The 24503-nt window shown below is 41.8% G+C and overlaps 2 protein-coding genes across 4 annotated transcripts in view; one reads left to right on the top strand and one right to left on the bottom strand.

The window, feature by feature from the left end:
* rhbdl3 (rhomboid, veinlet-like 3 (Drosophila)) overlaps positions 1 to 24503 on the bottom strand; it is a 368344-nt gene that overhangs the window by 311447 nt on the left and 32394 nt on the right. The gene's annotated exons all lie outside the window — the stretch shown is intronic.
* On the top strand, positions 13995 to 24079 carry LOC125485835 (protein Njmu-R1-like). 3 transcript variants are annotated; one of them, XM_048610607.1, is made up of 4 exons: positions 13995 to 14362; positions 17375 to 17461; positions 18956 to 19081; positions 23860 to 24079. In XM_048610607.1, exons 1-4 carry the CDS (start codon positions 14151 to 14153, stop codon positions 24062 to 24064), a joined length of 630 nt encoding a protein of 209 aa, XP_048466564.1. In that variant the 5' UTR covers positions 13995 to 14150; the 3' UTR covers positions 24065 to 24079. The 3 variants fall into 3 exon arrangements, 2 of the variants coding, with proteins under 2 accessions (XP_048466564.1, XP_048466565.1); XR_007264531.1 differs by having other exon boundaries at positions 14005 to 14285; positions 23860 to 24024; XM_048610608.1 differs by having other exon boundaries at positions 14007 to 14266.

The raw sequence follows: 24503 nt of genomic DNA, 5'->3' as shown, positions 1-24503 counted from the left end.
CTCTGCTCCTATGATGCTGCTTGGCCTGCTGTGTTCATCCAGCCCTGCACCTTGTTGTCTCGGATTCTCCAGCATCTGCAGTTCCTACTATCTCAGAAGTTGCTGAAAGGCAGGTTACACCACTTTTTACATTCCTCTTACAGATTATAGGGCAAAATGCTCCTTTTCAGGTGTTTCAGTTTTAGTTCTCACAGGGGTGTCAACCTCCACTTTATAACACTGGTCAAGAAAAATAAAGAAGCATATGTCAGGTATAGACAGCTGGGATCAAGTGAATCCCCAGAGGAGTACAAGGGTAGTAAGAGTATACACAAGAGTGAAATCAGGAGGGCAAGAAAGGGGACATGAGATAGCTTTGCAAGTACAATTAAGGAGATTCCAAAGAGATTCTATGAATACATTAAGGCCAAAAGAGTAACTAGGGAGATAATAGGGCCACTTGTGTATGGAACCGCGAGAGATGGGTGAAATACTAAATGAGTATTGGGGGACAGTTAGGGGGCGGCATGGTGGCACAGTGGTTAGCACTGCTGCCTCACAGCACCAGGGACCTGGGTTCAATTCCACCCTCAGGTGACTGTCTGTGTGGAGTTCACACATTCTCCCCACATCTGTGTGGGTTTCCTCCGGGTGCTCCAGTTTCCTCCCACAGTCCAAAGGTGTGCAGGCTAGGTGGATTGGCCATGCTAAATTGCCCGTAGTGTTTCAGGGATGTGTAGATTAGGTGGCTTATAGGAAGATGGGTCTGGGTGGGATGCATTGAGCGTCAATGTGGACTTGTTGCGCCGAAGGGCCTGTTTCCACACTGTAGGGATTCTATGAATAATTGAATACTTTGTGTCAGTATTTACATTGGAGAAGTATATGGAAGCTAGAGAACTTGGAGAAATAAATAGTGATATCTTGGAAAGTGTCTACTTACCAAGGAGGAGGTGCTAGATATTTTAAAATGCATAAAGGTAGATAAATTTCCATGACCTGATCTGGTGTATCCTAGGGCTTTGTAGGAATCTAGGGAAGTGATTGCTAGGCTCCTTGCTGAGATATTTGTATCATCGATAGCCACAGGTGAGGTGCAGAAATCTTGAGGTTGGGTAATGTTGTGCCATTGTTTAAGAAACATGGTAAGGAAAAGCTAGGGAATATAGACCGGTGAGCCTGTCAGTGGCAGGCAAGTTGTTGGAGGGGATTCTGAGGGACAGGATTTACATGTATTTGGAAAGGCAAGAACTGATTTGGGATAGTCAACATGGCTTTATGTCTCACTAACTTGAATGAGTTTTTTGAAGAAGTGACAAAGAGGATTGATAAAGGCATAGCAACAGACATTGTCTGTATGGACTTCAGCAAGATGTTCAACAAGGTTCCTCATAGTAGACTGGTTAGCAAGGTTAGATCATATGAAATGTAGGGATTCCTAGCTAATTGCGTACAAAATTGGCTCGAAGGTAGGAGACAGGGTGGTGGTGGAAGTTTGCTTTTTGGACTGAAGGCCTATGACCAGTGGTGTGCTGCAAAGATTGGCACAGGGTCCAGTGCTTTTTGTCATTTATATAAATGATTTGGATGTGAATATTGGAGGTATGGTTAGTAAGTTTGCAAATGATACCAAAATTGGTGGTGTCGTGGACAATGAAGAAGGCTATTTCAGAGTACAACGGCATTTTGATCAGATGAACCAATAGGCCGAAGAATGGCAGATGAAGTTTAATATAGATCAATGCGAGATGCTGTATTTTGGGAAGGCAAATCAGGGCAGGAGTTGTACACTTAATGGTAGGGTCCTGGGGAATGTTGTCGAATGAAGAGACCTTGGGGTACAGGTTCATAGTTCCTTGAAAGTAGAGTCGCAGGTAGACAGGGTAGTGAAAAAAGTGTTTGGTTCACTTGTCTTTATTGGTCAGTGCATTGAGTATAGGTGTTGGGAGGTCATGTTACAGCTGAGGCCTCTTTCAGAACACTGTGTTCAATTCTGGTCTCCCTGCTATAGGAAGGATGTCGTGAAACTTGAAAGGGTTCAGAAAAGATTTACAAAGATGTTGCTAGTGTTGGAGGGTTTGAGCTATAGGGAAAGGCTGTGTAGTCTGGGGCCATTTTCCCTGGAGCTTCAGAGGCTGAAGGGTGACCTTATAGAGGTTTATAAAATCATGAGGGGCATGGATAGGGTGAATAACCAAGGTCTTTTGCCTGGGATAGGGGAGTCCAAAACTAGACAGCATAGGTTTAAGGTGAGAGGAGAAAGATTTAAAAGGGACCTAAGGCACAACCTTTTCATGCAAGGGTGATGTGTGCATGGAATGAGCTGCCAGAGGAAGTTGTGGAGGCTGGTACAATTACAACATTTAAAAGGCATCTGGATGGGTACATGAAGAGGAAGGGTTTAGAGGGATATGGGCCAAATGCTGGCAAGTGGGACTAGATTTATTTAGGATATCTGATCGCCATAGACGAGTTGGACCAAGGGGCCTGTCTCCAAGACTCTATGACTCTAATAATCGAGCAATAATGCCATTAAGCCATCACCTCCCCATAAATGCAATTCAGAGATAAGCAGTGGAAACAGGAGAAAAAAAATGTAGTGAATGATCTTGTTCTGAATACACTCCCAGAGAGTGTGGTGGAGTCCGATTCAACTGAAGCCTTCAAAGAAAATTGCGTATTGATCTAAAGAGAAAAAAATGGCAGAATCACAAGTATAAGTGAAGGGAGTGGGATTAGGTGACCTGCTGTTACAATGAGCTAGCACAAACACAAATGGGCTGAATGTCCCCATGTTGTAAACACTCAATGATTTGTTTTAGTGATGTTTGAGGGAAAATTATTGATCAAAATACCATGGAGAGACATAGAATATTACAGCATAGAAGGAAACCATTCAGCACATCAAACATGTGTCAGCTCTTTAAAGAGCTATATAATTTACCCTACTTGCCTGGTCTTTCTTAATAGCCCTGTAATTTTCTTTTCCTTTCCTTTTTTAAGGGGAAGTGATGGTCTAGTCATATTACCGCCAGACTGTTAATCCAGAGACCTGGGTATTGTTTTGGGGACCCCAGACTGAATCCTGCCATTGCAGATGGTGGCATTTGAATTCAATAAGAATCTGGAATTAAGAGTCTAACGATGACCATGAATCAATTAGCTGGAAAAACCCATTTGGTTCACTGATGTCCTTTAGAGAAGGAAACTGCCATCCATACCTGGTGTAGGCAACGTGTGACTCCAGACCCACAGCAATTAACCACACACTGGGATGGGCAATAAATGCTGGCCTAGCCAGTAATGCCCTCATTCCGTGAATGAATAATAAAAAAAACTTATGCAGCATCTCTTTAAAAGAGCCTCAAACAACAACATATCCACCAGTGTAGTAATGCCTTGCACGGGACTACAGAGTTAGCCTCGAGTTTATACTTGAACCAACAACCTTCTTCTTCAGAAGCAAGAGTGTTGTCAGCTGAACTATTGCTGACTTTTCACATTAAGGAGACCTTCTCTCTCAGGGTAATGTGACATACAGGTGGCCTGATATTTAAGCATCCATGATGCAAGATTGTTAATGCATTCCTATGTTTTTATTATTAGATATATTCCCAATCACTCCTTTGTGCCTGACCCCCACACGGCACAAGTCAATTGTGTGATGGAATACTATCCACTTGCCTGGATGGGTGCAGCTCCAACAACAACTGATAAATTTGACACTATCCAGGACACTGTTCACTTGGACTGCACCCCATCCAACACCTTCAACACTCACTTGTAATGTTTTCTGGCTAGAAATATAAGTTTGAATGAGAAATAAATATAACTAATTAGTTAGGACACATAAATGCTCTTAACTAAGTTAATAGACGAGTACTAAACATAGACAATGCAAACATGTAAACAATAGTTTAATTGCTAAAATAGCCTCGAAAGAGATATGGCACCATCCCACCTAATGTGAAAACAATATGTTAACTATAGGAGAGATACTAGAAACATAAAACCTGAAGCATCCAATTATATATATTTGTCAAACTGATAAATATTCAAAGATCCATAAACGTGAATATTGTTGGACTCAGGATCAATAAACACTCCTGTCAAAGACAGAAAAAAGCATTTTTTTACTGATAAACCTTTAACAAAGGATATTTTAAAAGTGAAAAGATAACGGAGAGATAAAATAAATCTTCATGTAATAGTTAGAAAACATCTCAAACAAATTGACTCAGTAAAAGCTCATAACTTCAAAAAGGAATTTTCACTGAATATTCAAGGAATAATGATAAATGATACAGCAACACATGCAAGTGCCAAAAACCTATACAAAAAGTTAATACCTGCATTTGCAAAGTGTGTGTGTGTGTGAGAGAGAGAGAGACATATAGATAAGTCAGCGTAATATAAAAGTAACACGCTTTCACAAAGACTTCAAAAGTATTTGAAACCTTCAAATAGTACTTCTCAAAAGATATTTTTCCTCATTTCATACTTGTTCAGACCCTTTAAGGTAAGACTTTATTTTAATTATTGACAGATATTCTATTCATTGCTATTCTTGAATAGTTATAAATAACATCAAACAGATTCTAACAAATTTGTTATCATATCTTTTGTTTTTTTGGCATTGCAGTTTACTTGTACACTTAAAGTGTATTTCTTGTTCATTTCTATGAATAAAGTTGTAAAGTTGTTTAATTTCTTTTCTTTTACAACTGAAACAAACTCTAATTATATGCAATCCTTAAATTGGGAAGTGTACATTCTGCAGAGAACTCCCAGGTTTGTAAGATATTTGGGCTACTATTTACAGCATTGCTAAGGTTTATTAAAATTAAGCTGCTGTTTGCAGGAAGTTAACATTGTCAGGTAGTTTCTTCCCCTGTGGGTTGGTTAAGTTAATTCTACAGAACTAAGACTAAGCATTTATGGGTCTGACTGGCTTGAACTCAGTAGACAGAAGTCATCAGAGAAATACTTCTAACCTAGATTAGCTATAAATAAAATTGGAAGTCACACAACACCAGGTTATAGTGTATCAGGTTTATATGGAATCACGCAAGAGTGCAGCCCCTTCGTCAGGTGATGTGAGAGAGCAGGGCACACAGTCACATAGTTTATAAGCAGAGAGATCAAGGGCAGATAGATCAAAAGATCATACAACTGGTGTGAGTGAATGTCAGATGATAAGTCTCTGTAGGTGACCAAGAGCATTAGACGGTGTGTAAAGTGTTTGTGAAGTAAAAGTCAGTGCTGCACTGTCAGTGACAATCAGGCAGAGCAATAGGAATATTCAAAAGGTGACATCTCAGGTCAGACACTGAATTGTAGATGTGAGGCTTTGTTCGGAATCTGTCTCAGAGTTTTAACCTGGAATCAGGCTGGTTTTATTACAAAAGCTGGAATTTATAAGATGCCACACGCACTGTGACTACAAATTGTGTATTATTTGAACAAAATAGAGTGTATCTGCAAATAAACAAACATCTTGGATGAACTGATTCACCCCCATAGATTTGTTTGTGTGTGTGTGTGTGCTGGAGAGAGAGAGTGTGTGTGTGTGTGTGTGTGTGTTTGTGTGTGTTGGAGAGAGCGAGAGAGAGAGAGTGTGTTTGTGTGTGCTGGAGAGAGAGAGAGAGTGTGTGTGTGTGCTGGAGAGAGAGAGAGTGTGTGTGTGTGTGTGTGTGTGCTGGAGAGAGAGAGAGAGTGTGTGTGTGTGTGTTTGTGTGTGCCGGAGAGAGAGAGAGAGAGAGTGTGTGTGTGTGTGTGTGTTTGTGTGTGCTGGACAGAGAGAGAGTGTGTGTGTGTGTGTTTGTGTGTGCTGGAGAGAGAGAGAGAGTGTGTGTGTGTGTTTGTGTGTGCTGGAGAGAGAGAGAGTGTGTGTGTGTGTGTTTGTGTGTGCTGGAGAGAGAGAGAGAGTGTGTGTGTTTGTGCGTGTTTGTGTGAGAGTGTGCATGTGTGTGAAAGAATGTGTGTGCGTGAGACAGTGTCATAAGTAATTCAAAACTGTACAAACTAATTAAGATAGAGAGATCATAATAATTTATCAAGGCATGCTGTCAAAATAGGAAAGTAAGGAAGATTTTACAGCTACACAATGGTGTGTTTGGGTCACCCGTAGTCCTGAGGCTCTGCCTGATTAAACACTTTACACACTGTCTAACACTCTTGGTCACCTGCAGAGACTAATCATCTGACACTCCACTCACACCAGTTGTATGATCTTTTGATCTTTCTGTCCTTGATCTCTCTGCCTATAAATTCTGTGACTGTATGCCCTGCTCTCTCACCACACCTGACGTAGATGCTGCCCTCTGAAAGCTTGTATGATTCCAAATAAACCGTCGGACTATAACCTAGTGTCGTATGTCTTCTGACTTTATCCATCCCAGTCCAACACTGGTACTTGCACTTCATAAATAAAATTGAACAGCTATAAATTATTTCACACTCTCTGCACCAGAAGGCACACTGTGCCAATCTGCACAATCCACAAGATGCTCTGTATCAACATCCCATGAGGTCAGAAAAGCATGAATTTGTTTATTAATGCTTTTTATAGGATAGCAGAGAAATGAACTTATGAAGGGTTGAAGGCAGACTTGATCTTGACTGATTATAGTTAGTTTGACAGTTAAGACCGTGTCAGACCTTTTGCAAGCCAGAGAGGATTTAATGTTAGAGCAAGTGGTACAAGTAGTTAGGTGAAAGGAACTTTGGAAACACAACAGGGTCTCTATTTGAGGGGAAACCGATGCGCATGGAAAATAGTTAAGCAAGGTGTATCAGTTTGTAGGCTGCAAAGACCACAGGTTGCTAAAATAGAAAAAAACGCACACTGACTGCCATTTTAAAGTGTCTTCAATATTGCTCGAAGAAACTGCAGGAACAGGAAGAATGTCTGGCAACGGGAGCACAGTATTCCAACTGGGAAAATAGGTAATTTTAAAGTATCCCGTCATTATAAAATACAGACAACTGGAAAACAATGGAGAAACTTTAAATGCAGTGCCACATTCATGAATTTGAAAAACCTCAAGAACAGAAAATAAACTTTTTGGAATAAATCAATGATTCTGAAAACAAGTGTGTGGAATGTTAAACAAGAAGTAAACAGACACACCACATCATTTAAACTTGATACAGGTGTTTCACTATTATCAGATTAACTTCAATTGGCTTAAAGAAATTAAAGTATAAACATTATCCATTATTTCCAAGGTCCTGGAAGAACATCTTTAAAAGTAAATGATCAACCAATTCATGACAAAGCTGCAGTACGAGGGAAGAGAAATGATGGAATCTGTCCATGATATTCGAAATTGAGAATATTCTCTGCCAAGCAGAAAGACAAGTCTAACTGAGATTAATGTGTAAAACTAGGCAGATTGCAGATATGGAGCAAGCAAATAAATTATTAAATGAATTACAAAAATTGTTCTTAGTTTTGAGGAAACCTATGATAAAGTATCACATTACCCCTTTGGATGATGCCACACCAATCTAACTGCACACGCGGAAAATATTATTTCACCCACTCTTGGATAAAGTTGAAGAAGAAATAGAAAAGATGCTACAATAAGGAATGTTTCATCAGTTACTATGCCAACAAGGTGGTGTTCAGGTATGGTCACAACACCAAAACCAAATACTTGCATAAGAATCAGTATGGATTTAACTCAGTTAAGCAACACAGTAGAATGTGAGAACTACTCAATGGCTTTAGTGAATGAAAGTCTAGCAAAACTAGCAAAGAGAACCCTATTCACTAAACTGGGTGCTGAAAGAGGATTTTGCCAATTAAGGTTAACTATATTTACTGCACCTTTCTGGCACAAATTACTTTTTGTAATTGTGTCCACTTCAGAAATATTTCCCTGGAGCGTTGGAAGCTGAGGGGTGACCTTGTGGAGGTTTATAAAATCATGAAGGGCATGGATAGGGTGAATAGTCAAGGTCTTTTCCTAAGGGTAGGGAGTCCAAAACTAGAGGGCATAGGCTTAAGGTGAGAGGGGAAAGATTTAAAAGGGGTCTAAGGGGCAACTTTTTCATGCAGAGTGTGGTGCCTGTGTGGAATGAGCTGCCAGAGGAAGTGGTGGAGGGTGGTACAATTACAACATTTAAACTTTTAAAAGACAAAACTTTCAATAAAATGAGTCTTTTTTCAGCTATAATAAATGATTTTATGATAAAAATGATATTTATATTTTGAGTTATCAAGTTACCAATCCTTATCATTACAGAATATATTACACTGCTGGAGTTACTAATACACGGGAGAAGTATTGATGACGGCAGACCAGTAGACGTTGTTTATTTGGACTTTAGTAAAGCCTTTGACAAGTTCCGCATGGTAGACAATTAGTAAAATTAGATCACATGGGATTCAGGATGAGCTTGCCAATTGGATACAAAACTGGCTTGACGGTAGAGACAGAGGATGGTGGTGAACGGTTGTTTTTTGGACTGGAGGCCTGTGACGAATGGTGTTTCACAGGAATCAGTGCTGGGTCCACTTTTGTTTATCATTTATATAAATGATTTGGATGAGAATATAGGAGGCATTGTTAGTAAGTTTGCAGATGACACCAATGAAGAAGGTTATCTAAGATTATAAAGAGACCTTGACCAATTGGACCAATAGGGTAAGGAGTGACAGACAGAGTTTAATTTGGATAAATGTGAGATATTGCATTTTGGTACAACAAATAGGGGCAGGACCTATACAGTTTATGGTAGGGACTTGGATAGTGTTGTAGAACAGAGAGACCTAGGGGTTCAAGTACATAATTCTTTGAAATTTGCATCACATATAGACAGGGTGGTTAAAAAGGTGTTTGGCACACTTGCTTTCATTGCTGAGACCTTTGAGTATAGGAACCAAAACAGAAGTTGCTAGAAAAGCTCAGCAGGTCTGGCAGTGTCTGTGAAGAAAAAATCAGAGTTAACGTTTTGGGTCTGGTAACCTTCGTCATAACTGATGGTAGCTGGGACAACATCGATTTATATACAGAAGGTAGGGAGGGGGATGGGGTAGGGAATAAACAATAGGATAGAGCCCAAAGAGAGAGAAGAGCAGTTGGACAGACAAAGGAGTTGACAATGATTTGGCCGGGAGGGTGAATAGTTATTAATGGGCACTGTTAGTGACTAACAATAGGTAGTGTATAATGGCAGGCTATGTGATAACAAGGCCTGGTGTGTGGGGTAGGGGGGTGGGACATGGGAGAGTTTAGGCCCTAAAATTATTGAACTTGATATTGAGTCCAGAGGGCTGCAGGGTCCCCAAGTGGAAAATGAGGTGTTGTTCCTCCAGCTTGTGTTGGGCTTTGCTGGAACACTGTAGCAAGCCTTTGAAAATAGGAGTTGGGATGTCATGTTGAGGTTGTACAGGACATTAGTGAGGACTTTTCTGGAATAGTGTGTGCAGTTCTGGTCACCTTGCTACAGAAAGGATATTATTAAACAGGAGAGGGTTCAGAAAAGAGTTACAAGGATGTTTCTGGGAATAGAGATCTGAGTTATAATGACAGGCTGGGAAGGCTGGGACTTCTTTCACTGGACCATACGAGGTTGAGGGGTGACCTTAGAGAGGTTGATAAGACAGAGGCATAGATAAGGTGAAGAGCAAAGGTCTTTTCCTTTGGGTGGGTACTTCAAAACTAGGGGGCACGTTTTTAAGGTGAGACTAGAGAGTTTTAAAAAAGACATGAGGGGGCAATGTTTTTAGCACGATTGTTGTATAAAATGAACTGTCAAAGGAAGTGGTGGAGGCAGGTACAGTAACAACATCTAAAAGATATTTGCATAGGTACATGAATAGAAAAGGTTTGGAGGATATGGGCCAAACTCAGGCAAGTGGTACTAATTTAGTTTGGGAACGTGGTCAATGTGGAGTAGTTGGACCAAATGGTTTGTTTCATGCTGCATGAGGACAACTATGAAGAAAGGTTGGATAGACTGTGTTTGTTTTCACTGGAATACAGGAGGTTGAGGGGCGACCCGATAGAAGTTTATAAGATTGTGAATGGCATGGATAGAGTGGAAAGTATGAGGCTTTTTCCCCAGGGTGAAGGGATCAATTGCTAAGGGATACAGGTTCAAGGCGCGGGGTGGGGGGAGTTTAAAAGAAACGTGTGAGGCAGGTTTTTCACACAAAGAGTTGTGAGTGCCTGGAACACACTGCCAGAAGATGTTGTGGAAGCAGACACAACAACAGCATTCAAGAAGCACCTGGACAAATACATGAATAGGAAGGGAATAGAGGGACACTGATCCTGTAAGTATGGAAGGGCAAAATATGTTGGCACAGGTTTGGAGGGCTGAAAGGCCCATCCCTGTGCTGTATTATTCTTTGTTCTATGACTCCATGACACGATTTCCATCTTTGCCTCAGGTGTTAATAGTTCACATTCCAGGGAATGATCACAATAGAGTGAAACAGCAATGTTTTGCTCAGCTTCCTTGGTACCGCATGGGGTCAAATGCTGCCTTGGTGTCAAGGGCAGTCACTTTCACCTCACCTCTGGAGTTCAGCTCTTTTGTCCACATTTGGACCGCAGTTGTATTGAGGAACCGAGTACCAATGGCAGAGTCTGAACTGGGTGTCAGTGAGCAGGTTATTCCTTTGCAAGTACCACTTGATAGATCCTCCTATTAAGAGTAGACTGATGGAATGGTGCTTCTCAAATTTTCGTTTTCAATCAAGATTCAGGACATTCCTTATAAATTCTGCTTCGCTGATTAATATTTGTTTTTCTTTCTTTCACAATGAAATCAATTGGTTATTTGAGTATCCAATTGTTATTTGAGTGTTATTTAAATGTTATTTGAATTCTGGCAGTCACTGTTGATCAAGATCGTCACTGAAACCGGTAATGTTGGTTGTGATAAGGCTAATACATCCTTAAAATGCCTAGTTACTCTGTTGGATTATTTAGCTCCAATCTTCTAATGAGCCTGCTTTAGCCACGCAGTAAAAAGACCCGACCTTTTCCCATGGTCCTCAGAATGGCCCGAAACTCCTCACAGCCATTGAATTACTTCAGTTATTATTGAGACACAATCAAACTTGGCAGATAATAATACAAACAATTAATGTGTTTTAGTTTTTTGCAGCAGGAGGAAAGTTGGCCAGGGTAGGATACAGGGGGAAATAATCTGTGTTTTTCAAAAAATAATGGTCTTGGCTTTTTCTACACGGCAGGTGTGGCCTTGTTTTAATGTCTCATCCAAAAGGTGACACTTCTGACAGTGCAGCACTCCTCAGTATTACATGGGAGAATGAGCCTGGACTTTGTGTGCTCAAATACCCTAGACCAACATTAAAGGTGACATGCTGTGCGGTACTGATGGAGTGCTGAATTGTAGGATTGCCAACCCATCTGGAAGAATCAGGAGTTTTCCGGGATCTGAAGAAATCATACTGCACCTGAAATGTTAACTCGTTTCTATCTCCATGGATGTGTCGGTGATGGCCAGTGGTATTATTCCTAGACTATTAATCCAGAAACTATTGTTCTGGGGACCTGGGTTTGAATCTCGCCATGGTAGATGGTGGAATTTAAATTCAATAAAAAATATCTGGGATTAAGAATCTACTGATGACCATAAAACCATTTTCAATTGTCAGAAAAAAAGCATCTGGCTCACTAATGTCCTTTAAGGAAGGAAACTTCCATCTTCACCGCTGGTCTGGCCTACATGTGACTCCAGATGCAGAGCAATGGGATTGACTCTTAAGTGCCCTTTGAAACAGCCTAGCAAGCTATTGGGATTGGTTTGAAGATCATTGAAGGTATCGACTTGGGGTGAGCAACAAGCATTAGTAAATGTAATTGATGTGAACTTAGTAAAGATAATACAATAAAGTTACTGCAATTTTTTTATTCAGGGCATCTCAGGCTGGGCCAGCAGTCATTGCCTATCCCTGGTTGCACTCGAGAAGGTGGTGCTTAGCTGCCTTCTTGAACCGCAGCAGTCCGTGTGCTGTAGGTAGACCCATAATATGGTTAAGGAGGGAATTCCAGGATTTTGACCCAACAGCAAAATATTTCCAAGTTAGGATGGTGAGTGGCTTGGAGGTGAACTTGCAGGAGATGGTGTTCCCATGTATCTGATGCTTTTGCTCTTCTAAATGGAAGTGGTCAATGGTTTGGAAGTTGCTGTCGAAGGAACATTGGTGAACCTCTGCAGTGTATACTTTGATTAGTTGGCTAACCAAAGATTCTGATGCAACTCCACCTTAAAAGCTGAAAAGGGTTAGGAAGCTGCCTTGATAATTCAATTAAGAAGAGTGTTATAGTCACAGAGATGTAAAGCACGGAAACAGACCCGTGTTTCAGTCCAAATCGTCCATCCCGATCACATATCCGACATTAATCTAGTCCCATTTGCAAGCATTTGGCCCATTTCTCTCTAAACCCTTCCTATTCATATGCCCATCCAGATGCCTTTTAAATGTTGCAATTGTACCAGCCTCTACCACTTCCTCTGGCAGCAAATTCCATACATGCTCCACCCTTTGTGAAAACATTGCCTCTTAGATCCCTTCTAAACCTTTCCCCTCTCACCTTAAACCTATGCCCTCTAGTTTTAGACTCCCCTACCCTGGGGAAAAGACATTGGCTATTCACTCTATCCATGACCCTCATGATTTTATAAACTTCTATAAGGTCACCCCTCCGCCTCCAATGCTCCAGGGAAAATAGCCCCAGCCTATTCAGCCTCTCCCTATAGCTGAAATCCTCCAACCCTGGCAACATACTTGTAATTTTTTTCTGAATTCTTTCAAGTTTTACAACATCTTTCCTATAGCAGGGAGAGCAAAAGTGGCCTAACCAATGTCCTGTACAGCTACAACATGACCTCCCAACTCCTATACTCAATGCACTGACCAATAAAGAGCGTACCAAACACCTTCTTCACTAGATAGTAGATTTCTGAAGAAGGGTCTAGGCCCGAAACGTCAGCCTTCCTGCTCCTCTGATGCTGCTTGGCCTGCTGTGTTCATCTAGCTCTACACCTTGTTATCTCACCTTCTTCACTACCCTGTCTACCTGTGACTTTACTTTCAAGGAACTATGAACCTGCACTCCAAGGTCTCTTTGTTCAGCAACACGCTCCAGGACCTTACCATTGAGTGTGTAAGTCCTGCCCTAATTTGCCTTTCCAAAATGTAGCACCTCACATTTATCTAAATTAAACTACATCTGACACTTCTGGGCCCACTGGCCCATCTGATCAAGGTCCCGTTGTACTCTGAGATAGCCTTCTTGATTGTCCACTACACCAACAATTTTGGTGTCATCTGTAAAATTATTAACTATACCTCCTATGTTCACATCTAAATCATTTATATAAATGACAAAAGGCAGTGGACCCAGCACCGATCCTTGTGGCACACTGCTGGTCACAGGCCTCCAGTCTGAAAAGCAACTCTCCACCACCAGAGATAGTAGGAACTGCCGATGCTGGAGTCTGAGATAACAAGGTGTAGAGTTGAATGAACACAGCAGGCCAGTCTGAAATCCCCTTCCCCTCCGCCATTTCTGAAGAAGGGCCTAGGCCCGAAACATCAGCTTTCCTGTTCCTGTGATGCTGCTTGGCCTGCTGTGTTCATCCAGCTCTACACCTTGTTATTCTCATTCTCCAGCATCTGCAGTTCCTACTATCTCTGTATAAATAATGATTTGTGGAGAGAAAAGACAGTTAATGTTTTGAGTTCAGTATAGCTCTTCTTAAGAGGCATTGGATTTGAAACGTTAACTCTATTTTTTCCCACTGAGTTTTTCCAACAATGTGTTTTTGTTTGTTTCAGACCAACATCTGCAGTCCTTGTTTTCATTTCTTTTAATTGTAGAGTGGACTAAACTACGGTCTTCTGACTCAAAGTCAGAACTGATACTGAGGCAAGCTGAATATTTAATTTATACATTGATTCAGGATGTAAATCCATCATGAGATTTATTTTAGGAAAGGGCTGTAGAGCAGGGGATCAGCTCAGCAATGTCTAAATCTCAGTCTCCACTGGGAACGTTTGTGCCGGGGAAGGGGGTTCTAGCCGGACTGTTATAGAAGGGTGGACGAAAAAAATTGGTGCTTCCTCTAACGGCTTCCCATCTGCGTCCCCTATTCGGTTTAGGATCGGGACTCGGCCAGTGATGATCAGCCACACCTCCTTGCAGGACTCCATGGACGGGGATGAGAAGGAGACGGATGTGGAGATAGAGGAGCAGCAGCAGACGGACGCTTTCTACAGCCTGTACCGCAGGCACAGGTCAGGCCCAGCTGGGGAGGTGCGGCCTTCATCCTCGGCCTCTCGCAGCAAAGAGCGGCCGCCAGCGCTTCCCTCCACCCTCCCCCTACACGGACGGTACTCACAGAAACCTGTCCCTGTTGTTGTTGTTGTTGTTTATGATTCACAAGAACCTCCCTGACCCTCTCCATCCCTGTATTCCTTGATTCTTCTCTCAGAGTGTAGAGTGTGTTAGGAACTCCTAGTCACAGAGAGGTGTGAGGCCAGAGTCCTTGTGTATATTTAAGGCTGAAGTAGATTCTTGATCAGTATCGAAATCAAAGGTTGGTGGGGTGGGGTGGGGTGGGGAGGGGAGGGGAGGGGAGAAGCAATGCATTAATGTGGACGTCAACAATGTTGGATCAGCCGTTATCCTATTGAAGGGTGAAGCGGGCTCGAGGGGCCGAATGTTTCTTATGGTTGATGCAATCCTGGCCCCACCACTCCAAAAATACTGTTTGCTTGACTATTTCTGTTAGCAAGTTCATGTTCTTGTCACTCTCTGGTGAGACTTCTTCTGAATTCCACATTGTATTTATCTCATACTTATGACCATTTAGTTCTGATCTGCCCACAAGTGAAAAGATCTTTTCTGCACCTGCTCTGTCAAACCCTTTAACAACCTTTAAATACTCCCTTTCGGGTTATTCCTCATCTCTCTGAACAAAACACTGAGCCCTGGTAGATAGAATTCCTAATTTTGAATTGTAGTCACAGAAAAGCACAGAAAGAGGCCATTTGGAAAATTGAGGTGTGTGCCAGTTTTTTTTCCTCATTTGAAGAACAATCCAGTTAGTCCCATGCTCCTCTTTCCCCCAGTCCCTGTATTTCTTTCCCGTCGAGTATTTATCCAGTTTCCCTTTGGATGCTGCTGTCGAGTCTGTTTCTGCCAGCCTATGAAGTAATGCATTCCAAATCCTAACCATTTAAATTTAAGAGATTTTTATTCTTTATATTAAGTCTGGTTCTTCTGTCAATTGTCTTACATCAGTGCCCTTTGATGATTGTCCTCTTTGACATCAGAACAGTTCCTTCTTTCTTTCTTCATTTAAACACTGGATGATTTCAAATACTTCTGTGAAATCCCATTTGAGCCTTTTCTCTGTCAGGAAAGCAAACATATTATGCCCAGTTGATACATGCAACTGTAATCTCATCCCTGGATCCATTTATGTCTTCATTACTCTTGGGGTAATTACCTGAGGACTTCCAAAATGTTTTATAGCCAATTAAGCACTTTTTAAAATGTAGTCACTATGTAATGTCAGAAGTGCAACAGTTCTGGTTTTATACTGGTAAACTTTTAAATGCTTTCTTCTGATGTATCTGTACCATTGAAATTATATGAAGACCAAACGTTCATGATACTCAGTGTGGTCAAATCGAGAATCTATACATGCTTCACATAACTTTGTTGCTTTTCAGTTTGTTTTCTGTAGAAATGAGGCATGAGTTGTTTGCTTTATTATACCCCTATGAATGTTAATTCATGCATTGGTATCCTTGATGCCTACTTCAGTTAGACACTTACTCTCCCAGAAATATGTCACTTCTTCCCATCAAAGGTTACCACCTTGTGCATGTATATAAGCTCACTTGCCAATAACATGTCCATTCTGTAAGTTTATTCACATTTTCCTGTATTTTGTCACCATCCTCCTCTGTAGTATGCTCAATAACAAACTATGCAGAGTTTACCTGTAAGCTTGGACTTCTGTGGTCATTGATTAAGATATTACCATAAAGACGTGCACAATAATATTATTAAAAGCAAAGTACTGTGGATGCTGGAAATCTGAAATGAAAACAGAAAATGCTGGAGAAACTCAGCGGGTCTGGCAGCATTTTTGTCGAGGGAAATAGGTTTCGAGTTCAGTGTGACTCTTTTTACAGAGGAGCTCCAGTTGTGAAGAACTCAACATTTACTCTGTTTCTCTCTGCACAGATACCACCTGCAGAATTTCTCCAATATAATTGTCAGGTGCTATAGGAATGCAACGTTACTTTATTTCAAGCACCTTTTGTTGAAGTGGATCACCCAGATTTGTGTTTTAGAAGGGCTATTTGTAATGGTGACTTCTGCCAGGGAACACTGGGCGAAATTAGAATCCCCACTGTGTGGGAACAGGCCATTCTGCCCAACAAGTCACACCAACCCTTTGAAGATCATCCCACCCAGACCTATCCCCCTACACTGTCCCTGCATTTCCTGTGGCTAATGCACCTAACCTTCACATCCGTGAACACTATGAGTAATTTAGCATGGCCAATCCACCCAACTTGCACATCTTTGGACTGTGGGAAGAAACCAGAGTGGCTGGTGGAAACCCACGCAGACATGGGGAGAACGTGCAAACTTCACACAGACTGCCGCCCGAGGCTGGAATCGAACCATAGTCCCTGGCGCTGTGAGGCAGCAGTGCTAACCACTGAGCCATGGTGCAGACTCACTCTGCCACTTATTGGCCTAAATAAAATAGGTCAACTTATCTGTGGAATGGGGCTGCTGTCAGGAGGTACATGTACATACAGCGTGTTTTAGTACGTATCCCAAGGAAAGACAGTGCAGGAGAGAAAAGCTCTGGAGCCATTCAAGCCAGTTGGATTTTTAATGGGGAAATTTGATCTCCATGAGCACGTGAATTAAATGGGCTGAATAGCTCCAATTTTCTTTACCAATTCTTGTAATCTACACTTCCTGTCTCATTTGGGCAATACTTTTACTTGAAAAAGTAAATTTTCTGTATTTTTAATAAAAATGAAAAGCTGGAAATGCTCTTTTGGTCTGTGGTCTGACAACAGATGTGAAGAGGAACAGAACCCTGATGAAAGGTCCCAGATCTGAAATGTGCCTTTTGTGATACAAAGAACCACAGCTCACCACGTTGGTCCAAATGGTTCTGTTAATTAATTGGTTTACTTGGAAGAATGTGAGCACCAAATCATATGTAAACATACTCTGTGATTATGTATGAGCCTTTAAGATGGGTGTATTAATTTCTGTTTCAGTTGCCCACTGAATCATTTGGGAGTGGCCTCTGCCTCTGTACCATGATAGAAATGGGACAATAATTGCAAATTGTCTTCCAGGTCTCTGCAGCTAGGAGATGAAGGTGACAGAAGAAATGAGTCGTCAGAAACATGCTCCAAGGATACAGTGTCTGAGGAGGACTTCAGGTAAAGAAGGCAGTCGCTGTGCCACCCCTTATCACTTCTGCCCCGTAAAGATCTACACAACTAGAAGTGCTTGATAGAATTTTAAAGATTACATGCTTGCAAATGTTTTTAAATACAAGGGGCAAGTAACAAATCAAAGAAAACAACAAAACACAATGTTTTTAATTTCAGAATAAATATCGATGGGGAGTGTTTGGAGGAATGGATCAAATGACACATTGAGTTTAGCTATGCTAACGATTTAACAGGCAGTGTCTTGGTTTAGTACTGCCCTTTCCTTCCTATTCTGTTTTAATTTTACTAGGTATTGTAACATGTTTTATTGTAGATGAATGATGCACACTGGCAGTAATTTGTTTTGCTGGTGTGGAGTTTGTGCTGTCTCCCTGTGGTGATTCCAGATTATATAACCCTACAAAATTGACCAAAACCAAAGTTTACGGTTGCCTGAGAAAATGTCAGGAAATGGGTGATGCCAAAGTTTAACCTTGTAAAAACAAATAATTGCATTTTTTTTTGATTTTTCTAAATCCTCCAAACACAGGATTTAAAGAGAGAAGTCACCAGTCACTTAGCATAGCTGGATCGAGGTGTCAGGAGTGGATGAGTTAATAACGAGGGGAATGTTAAAATCGAAACTATTCCATGTCTGAAAACAGGCACTGAGCCAGTTTAGGTTATCATGGTGACCAGGCAACCATGTTCCTTTTTTCTGTGCTCTGAAATAAAGATCGTCTAAAAACTTCTTTCAATTGCATCTGATTTGCCAATATGGGAAACTTTTTCATCTTACCCAACTCCCCTGCCAGGTTTCTGTCTGATTCAGTGTGATTGACTCTCTTACTGTTCTTACACTTTCCAGATGGTCTTAGCTGGATGGTAAAGAACTGCAGATTAACTCAGCTGGTGCCAAAGTCTCTGTGAGAAGAAATCAGAGTTAATGTTTTGAGTTCTGTGACTCTTCATCAGAACTGTTAGTAACTGAGAAAGAGAGCAGTATTTATGTTAAAGTTTTTTTGTTGGTGGTGGCGGGGGGAAGATATGAAAGGGGTAGGTAAATAAGGAGATTATGGATAGCAGGCCAGGATAGAAAAGCTGAATAAGTGATAATGATCATTAGATTCTCATCAGAAATTGGACTTGAAATGTTAACTGTGCCTTCTTCCCACAGATGCCACCAGACCTGCTGAGTTTCTCCAGCAATTTGTTTTTGTTGTATTATCTGGTAGCCTATTGGAGAATGGTAACTCATCACAAATCATTTGGTATCCTCTTTCCTCGACTGGGTAACATTTATTGCCCTTGTGAAACGTGAGCGTCTCTCTTCTTTGAACGTTGGAAAGGTATATATACTAATTCTGTAGTAGTGGATAGCTGTATGAGTCTGCGAACACAAAAATGATCTGAAGATGAGATCAAGTCTTTAAAGGTGTTTATATTTGTGAAATGCTTTGTGCAACTTGCTAAACAAAAAAACCATTGTATTTTCCACAGCCTCTGTTTATTGGCATCTAACTTGTCTGTTGTAGCTGAGTCAGAGCTTCGAGCGTTCATTGCTAAACGCCTCAGTAAAGGGGCTCTTTTAAGCAGAATGGGCACTATAGCAACTGTGGATTTGAGGTAAGAAAGAATGATTCAAGAATTTCCATTTATGTTAAACTTTTCACAACCTTGAGGCAACTTGAAGTGTTAATTTAATTCTTAGAGAAGTTTAGTCATTGTTGTAATTGAAGGAAGTGTGATAACCAATTTACACTTGGCAAACTCCTACGGGAAGCAACACTTTATAAGTCCTGATGATTTGTATTAGTGATGCACCTGAGGCGTTAATGTTGGCCAACACTCTGGGAGAATGTTCATCTTCAGATAGGACCCTGGGATCGTTTATGCCCACCTTTATGGGAATAGAGTCTTGGTTTAATGTTGCATCCAAAACACAGCAACTTCAACAGTGCAGCACTACTAGAAAGGCCTCGGGAGACAGACCTAGGCAGTGGAGCTAAATGTAAAGCCCCTTCAAATGATCAGAACAGCCAGAAATGGCCCTTTTTTTTCCCCTTAATATTCATTCAGGAATGTGGGCTTTGCTGGTTGGTCCAGCATTTATTGCCAAACGCAAATTGCCCTTGAGAAAGTGGTAGTGTACTGGGCTGTTGAGCCATTGAAGTCTATCCGTTATAGGGAGTGAATTCTAGGACTTTGAACTAACATCACTGAAGGAACAGTGACATATTTCCAAGTCAGGATTAGTGATCCCTCTAATTTTCTTTCCGACTGTATGGACTTCTGAGATCTGTGTGTGGCAGTGATTTCCGGAATCGGAAGTCAGTGCCATAATTGATATGCCAACACTGTGTGGGAATGTGGAATGGCTGCATCACACATACCTGTACAGCTTAGAGAAAGCATTGGTCAGAATGGTGTGTGGCTCGGAGGGAAGTTGCAGGTGGTGGTGTTCCTGTGTATGTGCTGCCCATGTCCTTTTAAATGGTATTGATCATGAATTTGAAAGGTGCAGTCTAAGAAACCTTGGTGAATTTCTGCAGTGCATCTTGTAGATAATACATGCGGTTGCTACTGAGCATTGGTGGTGGAGGGAGTGGATGTTTGTGGATGTAGGACCAATCAAGCAGCTGCTTTGTCTTGGATAGCATTAATGCCCTTTAGGGAAGGAAATTGCCATCTTTACCTGATCTGGCCTACGTGTGACTCCAGACCCACAGCAATGTGGTTGACTCTGAACTGCCCTCTAGGCAACTAGGGATGGGTAATAAATGCTGCCGAGCCAACGATGCCCTCATCCCGTGAATGAATAAAGAAAAAGAAATCTCTGTAAGTATCGTTCGAGCTGCACGCATCCTGACAAATGGGGTGTATTCCATCACAGTCCTGACTTGTGCCTTTGTAGATGAAGGTCAGGAGGTGACTTAGTTGCTGTGAATTCCTAGCATCTGATCTGCTGTTGTTTCCATTCTATTATGTGGCTAGTCCAGTTCAGTTTCTGGTCAATGATAACCCCCAGGATGTTGATATGGAGGATCCAGTGATCGTAACACCATTGAATGTCTCTTATTGGTGATAGTCCTGAATGTTACTCACCACTTTTCAGCCCAATCCTGGATGTTGTCCAGTTCATGCTACATTTGAACATCAGCTCATTTGGTATCTGAGGAGTCATGAATGGTGTTGAACATTTTTGCAACTATTGGCAAAAATCCCCCCTTGTGACCTTATGATGGAGGGATGGCTGAAGCAGCTGAAGGCGGTTAGAACTAGGACACTATCCTGAGGAACTTTGAGGACCTTGTCTGGCGGAGTGGTAAAGTCCCTTCTTCAGAACCAGGAGGCTTGGCATCAAGTTTCACCTACACCAAAAGTGTTTCATAACATTTTTGAACAGGTCAGTTGGAAAATAAATACCCTGAGGAGCTCTTGCAGAGGTTCTGGAACTGAGGTGACTAATCTTGAACAACCTCAGCCATCTTTCTTTGAGCCGGGTGTGACTCCAATCAGTGAAGAGCTTCCCCCCGATTCCCGTTGACTCCAGCTTTGCTAGAGCACCTTGATTCCACGCTCAAACAAATGCAGCCTTGATATCCAGAGTTGGCACTCTCCCCTAACTTCTGGAATTCAACTCTTTTGTCCATGTTTGAACCAAGGCTGTAATGAAGGCAGGAGCTGAGTCGTCCTGGTGGAACCCAAACTGGGCGTCATTGAGCAGGTGTTGCTTGATAGTATTCTTGATGATAGTGTCCAACGCTTTACTGTAGACTGGTAATTGCTGGGTTGGATGTACAAGACAGATCTGAGCAATTTTCCACATTGTTAGGTAGATGCCAGTAACTGTGCTGGAATGGCTTGGCTAGGGGAGCAGCAAGTTTTCGAGCACAAATCTTCAATACAATTACCGGAATGTTTTCAGGGCCCATAGCTTGGTGCTGCCCTCCAGCACTCTTCTTTGAACCAAGGTTAATCTCCTGGTTTGATGGTAATGGTGGAGTGAGGGATTGACTGCAGTTCGTGTTGGAGTTTGATTCTGCTGTTGTACCTCGTGGATGCCCAGTCTTGAGTTGCCAGATCTGTTTGAAGTCTGCCCTATTTAGCACAGTGATAGTGTCACACAACACAATGGAAGTCATTCTCAATGTGAAAATAGGACTTCATTTTCACAAGGACAAAGCGGTGATCACTCTTACTGATACTGTCATGGACAGATGCATCTGCAGCTGGCAGATTAATAAGGATGAGGTCAAGTGTGTTTTTCCCTCTTGTCGCTTCTCTCACTACCTGCCAGAGACCCAGTCTAGCAGCTATGTCCTTTAGGAGCTGACCAGCCCAATCAGTAGTACTGCTGCTGAGCCACTCTTGGTGAACGTTGATGTCCCCCACCCAGAGTACTTCCTGTGCTCTTGCTGGCCTTACTGATTCCCCAATGTGTTGTTATGGAGGAGCACTGATTCCAGAGAGGACAATGAGCATGACCCTCATGGTAAACAGGTGATTTCTTCACCCGTGTTTGACTTGGACACTATGAAGTCTCGTGGCATCAGAGTCAATGTTGGAGACTCCCAGGGAATGCTGTTTTGATTTTAAACCACTGTACTGTGCTTGTCCTGCTGTAGATGGCGATGGTGCCTGGGACATTACCTGTTTGGTATATTGCAACCGATGCTGTGTTTTCTTTTATTTTTCTCAGTCTCGGTTTAGAACTGAGAGTTGTAGTTGAGAATTAAACTTCAAACAGCCGTTTGTTTTAAAAAGTTTGCTGTAGGGAACTGTCCTTGAAAAATAATGCAGGTTAATGACTGCTTTAAAAACACTGCAGATGTTTGAAGACTGGAAGCTTGATAGATGCTGATTTGGTCAATCAAGGGAGGACCGGTGCTGGCCGACCAATCACAGAATGCTTTAAATAAAAAGAAATAAAGAGGGAACAGATGCTGACTAGGTTTTGGTCAAGTGGCAGGTTTTGTCAAGGAAGCTTCTAGAATGCTGTCACTCAGAGATAGCAAGAACTGCCGATGCTGGAGTCTGAGATAACACAGTGTGGAGCTGGAGGAACACAGCAGCCAGGCAGCATCAGAGGAGTAGGAAAGTCAAATGTTTTGGGTTGGGACCCTTCCTCATTTCTGAAACTGACGTCGGCTTTCCTCCTCCTCTGATGCTGCCTGACCGGAGGTGTTCCTCAACTCCACGCTGTTTCTAGAATGCTGTGTTTTTTTTTTTGCTAGCCTTTAATGTCTCTCTAGGTTCTCTCCAGTTATCAACTTGCTGAATGTTCTGAGACAAGAATCTGAGTATGTAATAAATAAGTAAGTCTCCGCAGTGAGGCTGTTTTGGATTGGTTTGCTATCCCTGTGTTGTAATATGTATGATTTTGAGAGAATGTGACTGTCAGGTTGTTGTTTGAGTAGGCTGTGAGACAGCTCTCCCAGTTTTGGCACTAGCCCCCAGATATTAGTGAGGAGGACTTTGCAGGGTCACAGGGCTGTTTTTGCTGTTGTACCTAAGTCGATGCCAGGCGGTGTGTCTGATTTCTTCTTTTTTTTTGAGACTTTCTAGCAATTGTAACAACTGAGTGGTTTCCTAGGATATTTCAGAGGACAGTTAAGAGTCAACCACATTGCTGTGGGACTGAAGTCACATGTAGACCAGGCCAGGTAAAGATGACCTAAAAGGTATTAGGGAATTAGCCAGGTTATTTTGACAATCGACAATGGTGGTTAATTTTAAACTCTTAATTCCAGATTTTTTAATTGCATTCAAATTCCACCATCTGCCATGGTGGGATTTAAACCCAGGTCCCCAGAATATTACCTGGGTTTCTGGATTGATAGTCTGGCTTTGTGGCACTAAGCCACCTATCTGTCTCCATTCACTAATCAAGGGAGTATAGTATTCAAAGTGACTCAAGAACTTTTATGCACTGTTATGCTGTTTGCTAAGACGTTAAACAGAAAATTAAAAGTTCACGTTCGCATTATGAATCGGAGAATTGAAACCAGAAGACCCTCAATCAATTGTGGTTTTGTTCAGTTATTGGTGTTGTAATTGGCCACATCCCGATTCCCCATTGATCTTGTGGTCAGCAGCAACATTGGACAATACAGCTCTAGTAAAATCCAGGGAAGGAGAAAACTAATAAAAATGATCTCTATGTGAAATCACAGGCCAAATCTAGAGCATCAGACATTCTTCCATGAAGCTTTTGTAAACATCCGTCACAAATATAAGAGATGACCGAGTGTTGCACTCTGTGTGGAGGGAGGGGAGCTAATTCTCCAAGAGATGCTGTCCTTGGAGGAAATGAGCCTGAGATGATCCGTTATGCGTGCAGCGAATTGATGATGTCAGGCTAAAGATTGTGTATTAAGTGAAATGCCTTTGTTTGTTTCCAGCATAGCTGAGCAGGCTGTCGCTTGTTACTACTGTCTCGTCCAGCCGGATCAGCCCCCAAACCCAGAAAGTAACAGACCGGAGTCAAAAACTGTGGTCACTGATTACATTCTCTGCTTTCTGGGTAGTACAGAGAAGAGCCTTGAACTATATCCTTCAAAGGAGCAGCTACTGATGGTTCTGCAAGTCTGTCCCATAAGTAACTGAGCTCTGTGTTTCAGGAGAGTCCTCGGTTTTCCCTGTTACCTGAACTGAAACATTTCTATATGTGGAATAGGTGGAAGGAGAGAAACAGTAAGATAGCATCTGTGCACTTCTTCAACAATTGGGTGAACAGCCAACAATGACTGTTAAGTCTTTCACATAATTAAAATTGCAGAGCTGGAAGGCAGACAGATACAAACTCTTAAAAATGTACTGCCTCAACAATTGTCAGTCTGAACTGAGTTTGGTGCAGATGGCATCTTTCACTTATGGTTGGATCTTGATGTCATTGGGCTGGGGAGGAAACTCCACTTGGGTCATGCTGTAAACATAGAACATAGAACATTACAGCGCAGTACAGGCCCTTCGGCCCTCGATGTTGCGCCGACCTGTGAAAACCAATCTGAAGCCCATCTAACCTAAACTATTCCATTATCATCCA

The sequence above is a fragment of the Rhincodon typus genome, chromosome 23, assembly GCF_021869965.1.
Source record: "Rhincodon typus isolate 14 chromosome 23, sRhiTyp1.1, whole genome shotgun sequence".
In the NCBI taxonomy this organism is placed as follows: domain Eukaryota; kingdom Metazoa; phylum Chordata; class Chondrichthyes; order Orectolobiformes; family Rhincodontidae; genus Rhincodon; species Rhincodon typus.
Note: the sequence above shows the minus strand (reverse complement) of the source record. Positions and strands in the feature narration are given on the sequence as shown.

What these genes read in the sequence shown, in the direction of transcription:
- LOC125485835 (XM_048610607.1), top strand. Translation starts at nt 14,151, where the DNA reads ATGATCAGCCACACCTCCTTGCAGGACTCCATGGACGGGGATGAGAAG. An exon ending in ACCCTCCCCCTACACGGACG is followed by an intron (nt 14,363 to 17,374) that starts GTACTCACAGAA and finishes ATTGTCTTCCAG; the next exon opens with GTCTCTGCAGCTAGGAGATG. An exon ending in GTGTCTGAGGAGGACTTCAG is followed by an intron (nt 17,462 to 18,955) that starts GTAAAGAAGGCA and finishes TATTTTCCACAG; the next exon opens with CCTCTGTTTATTGGCATCTA.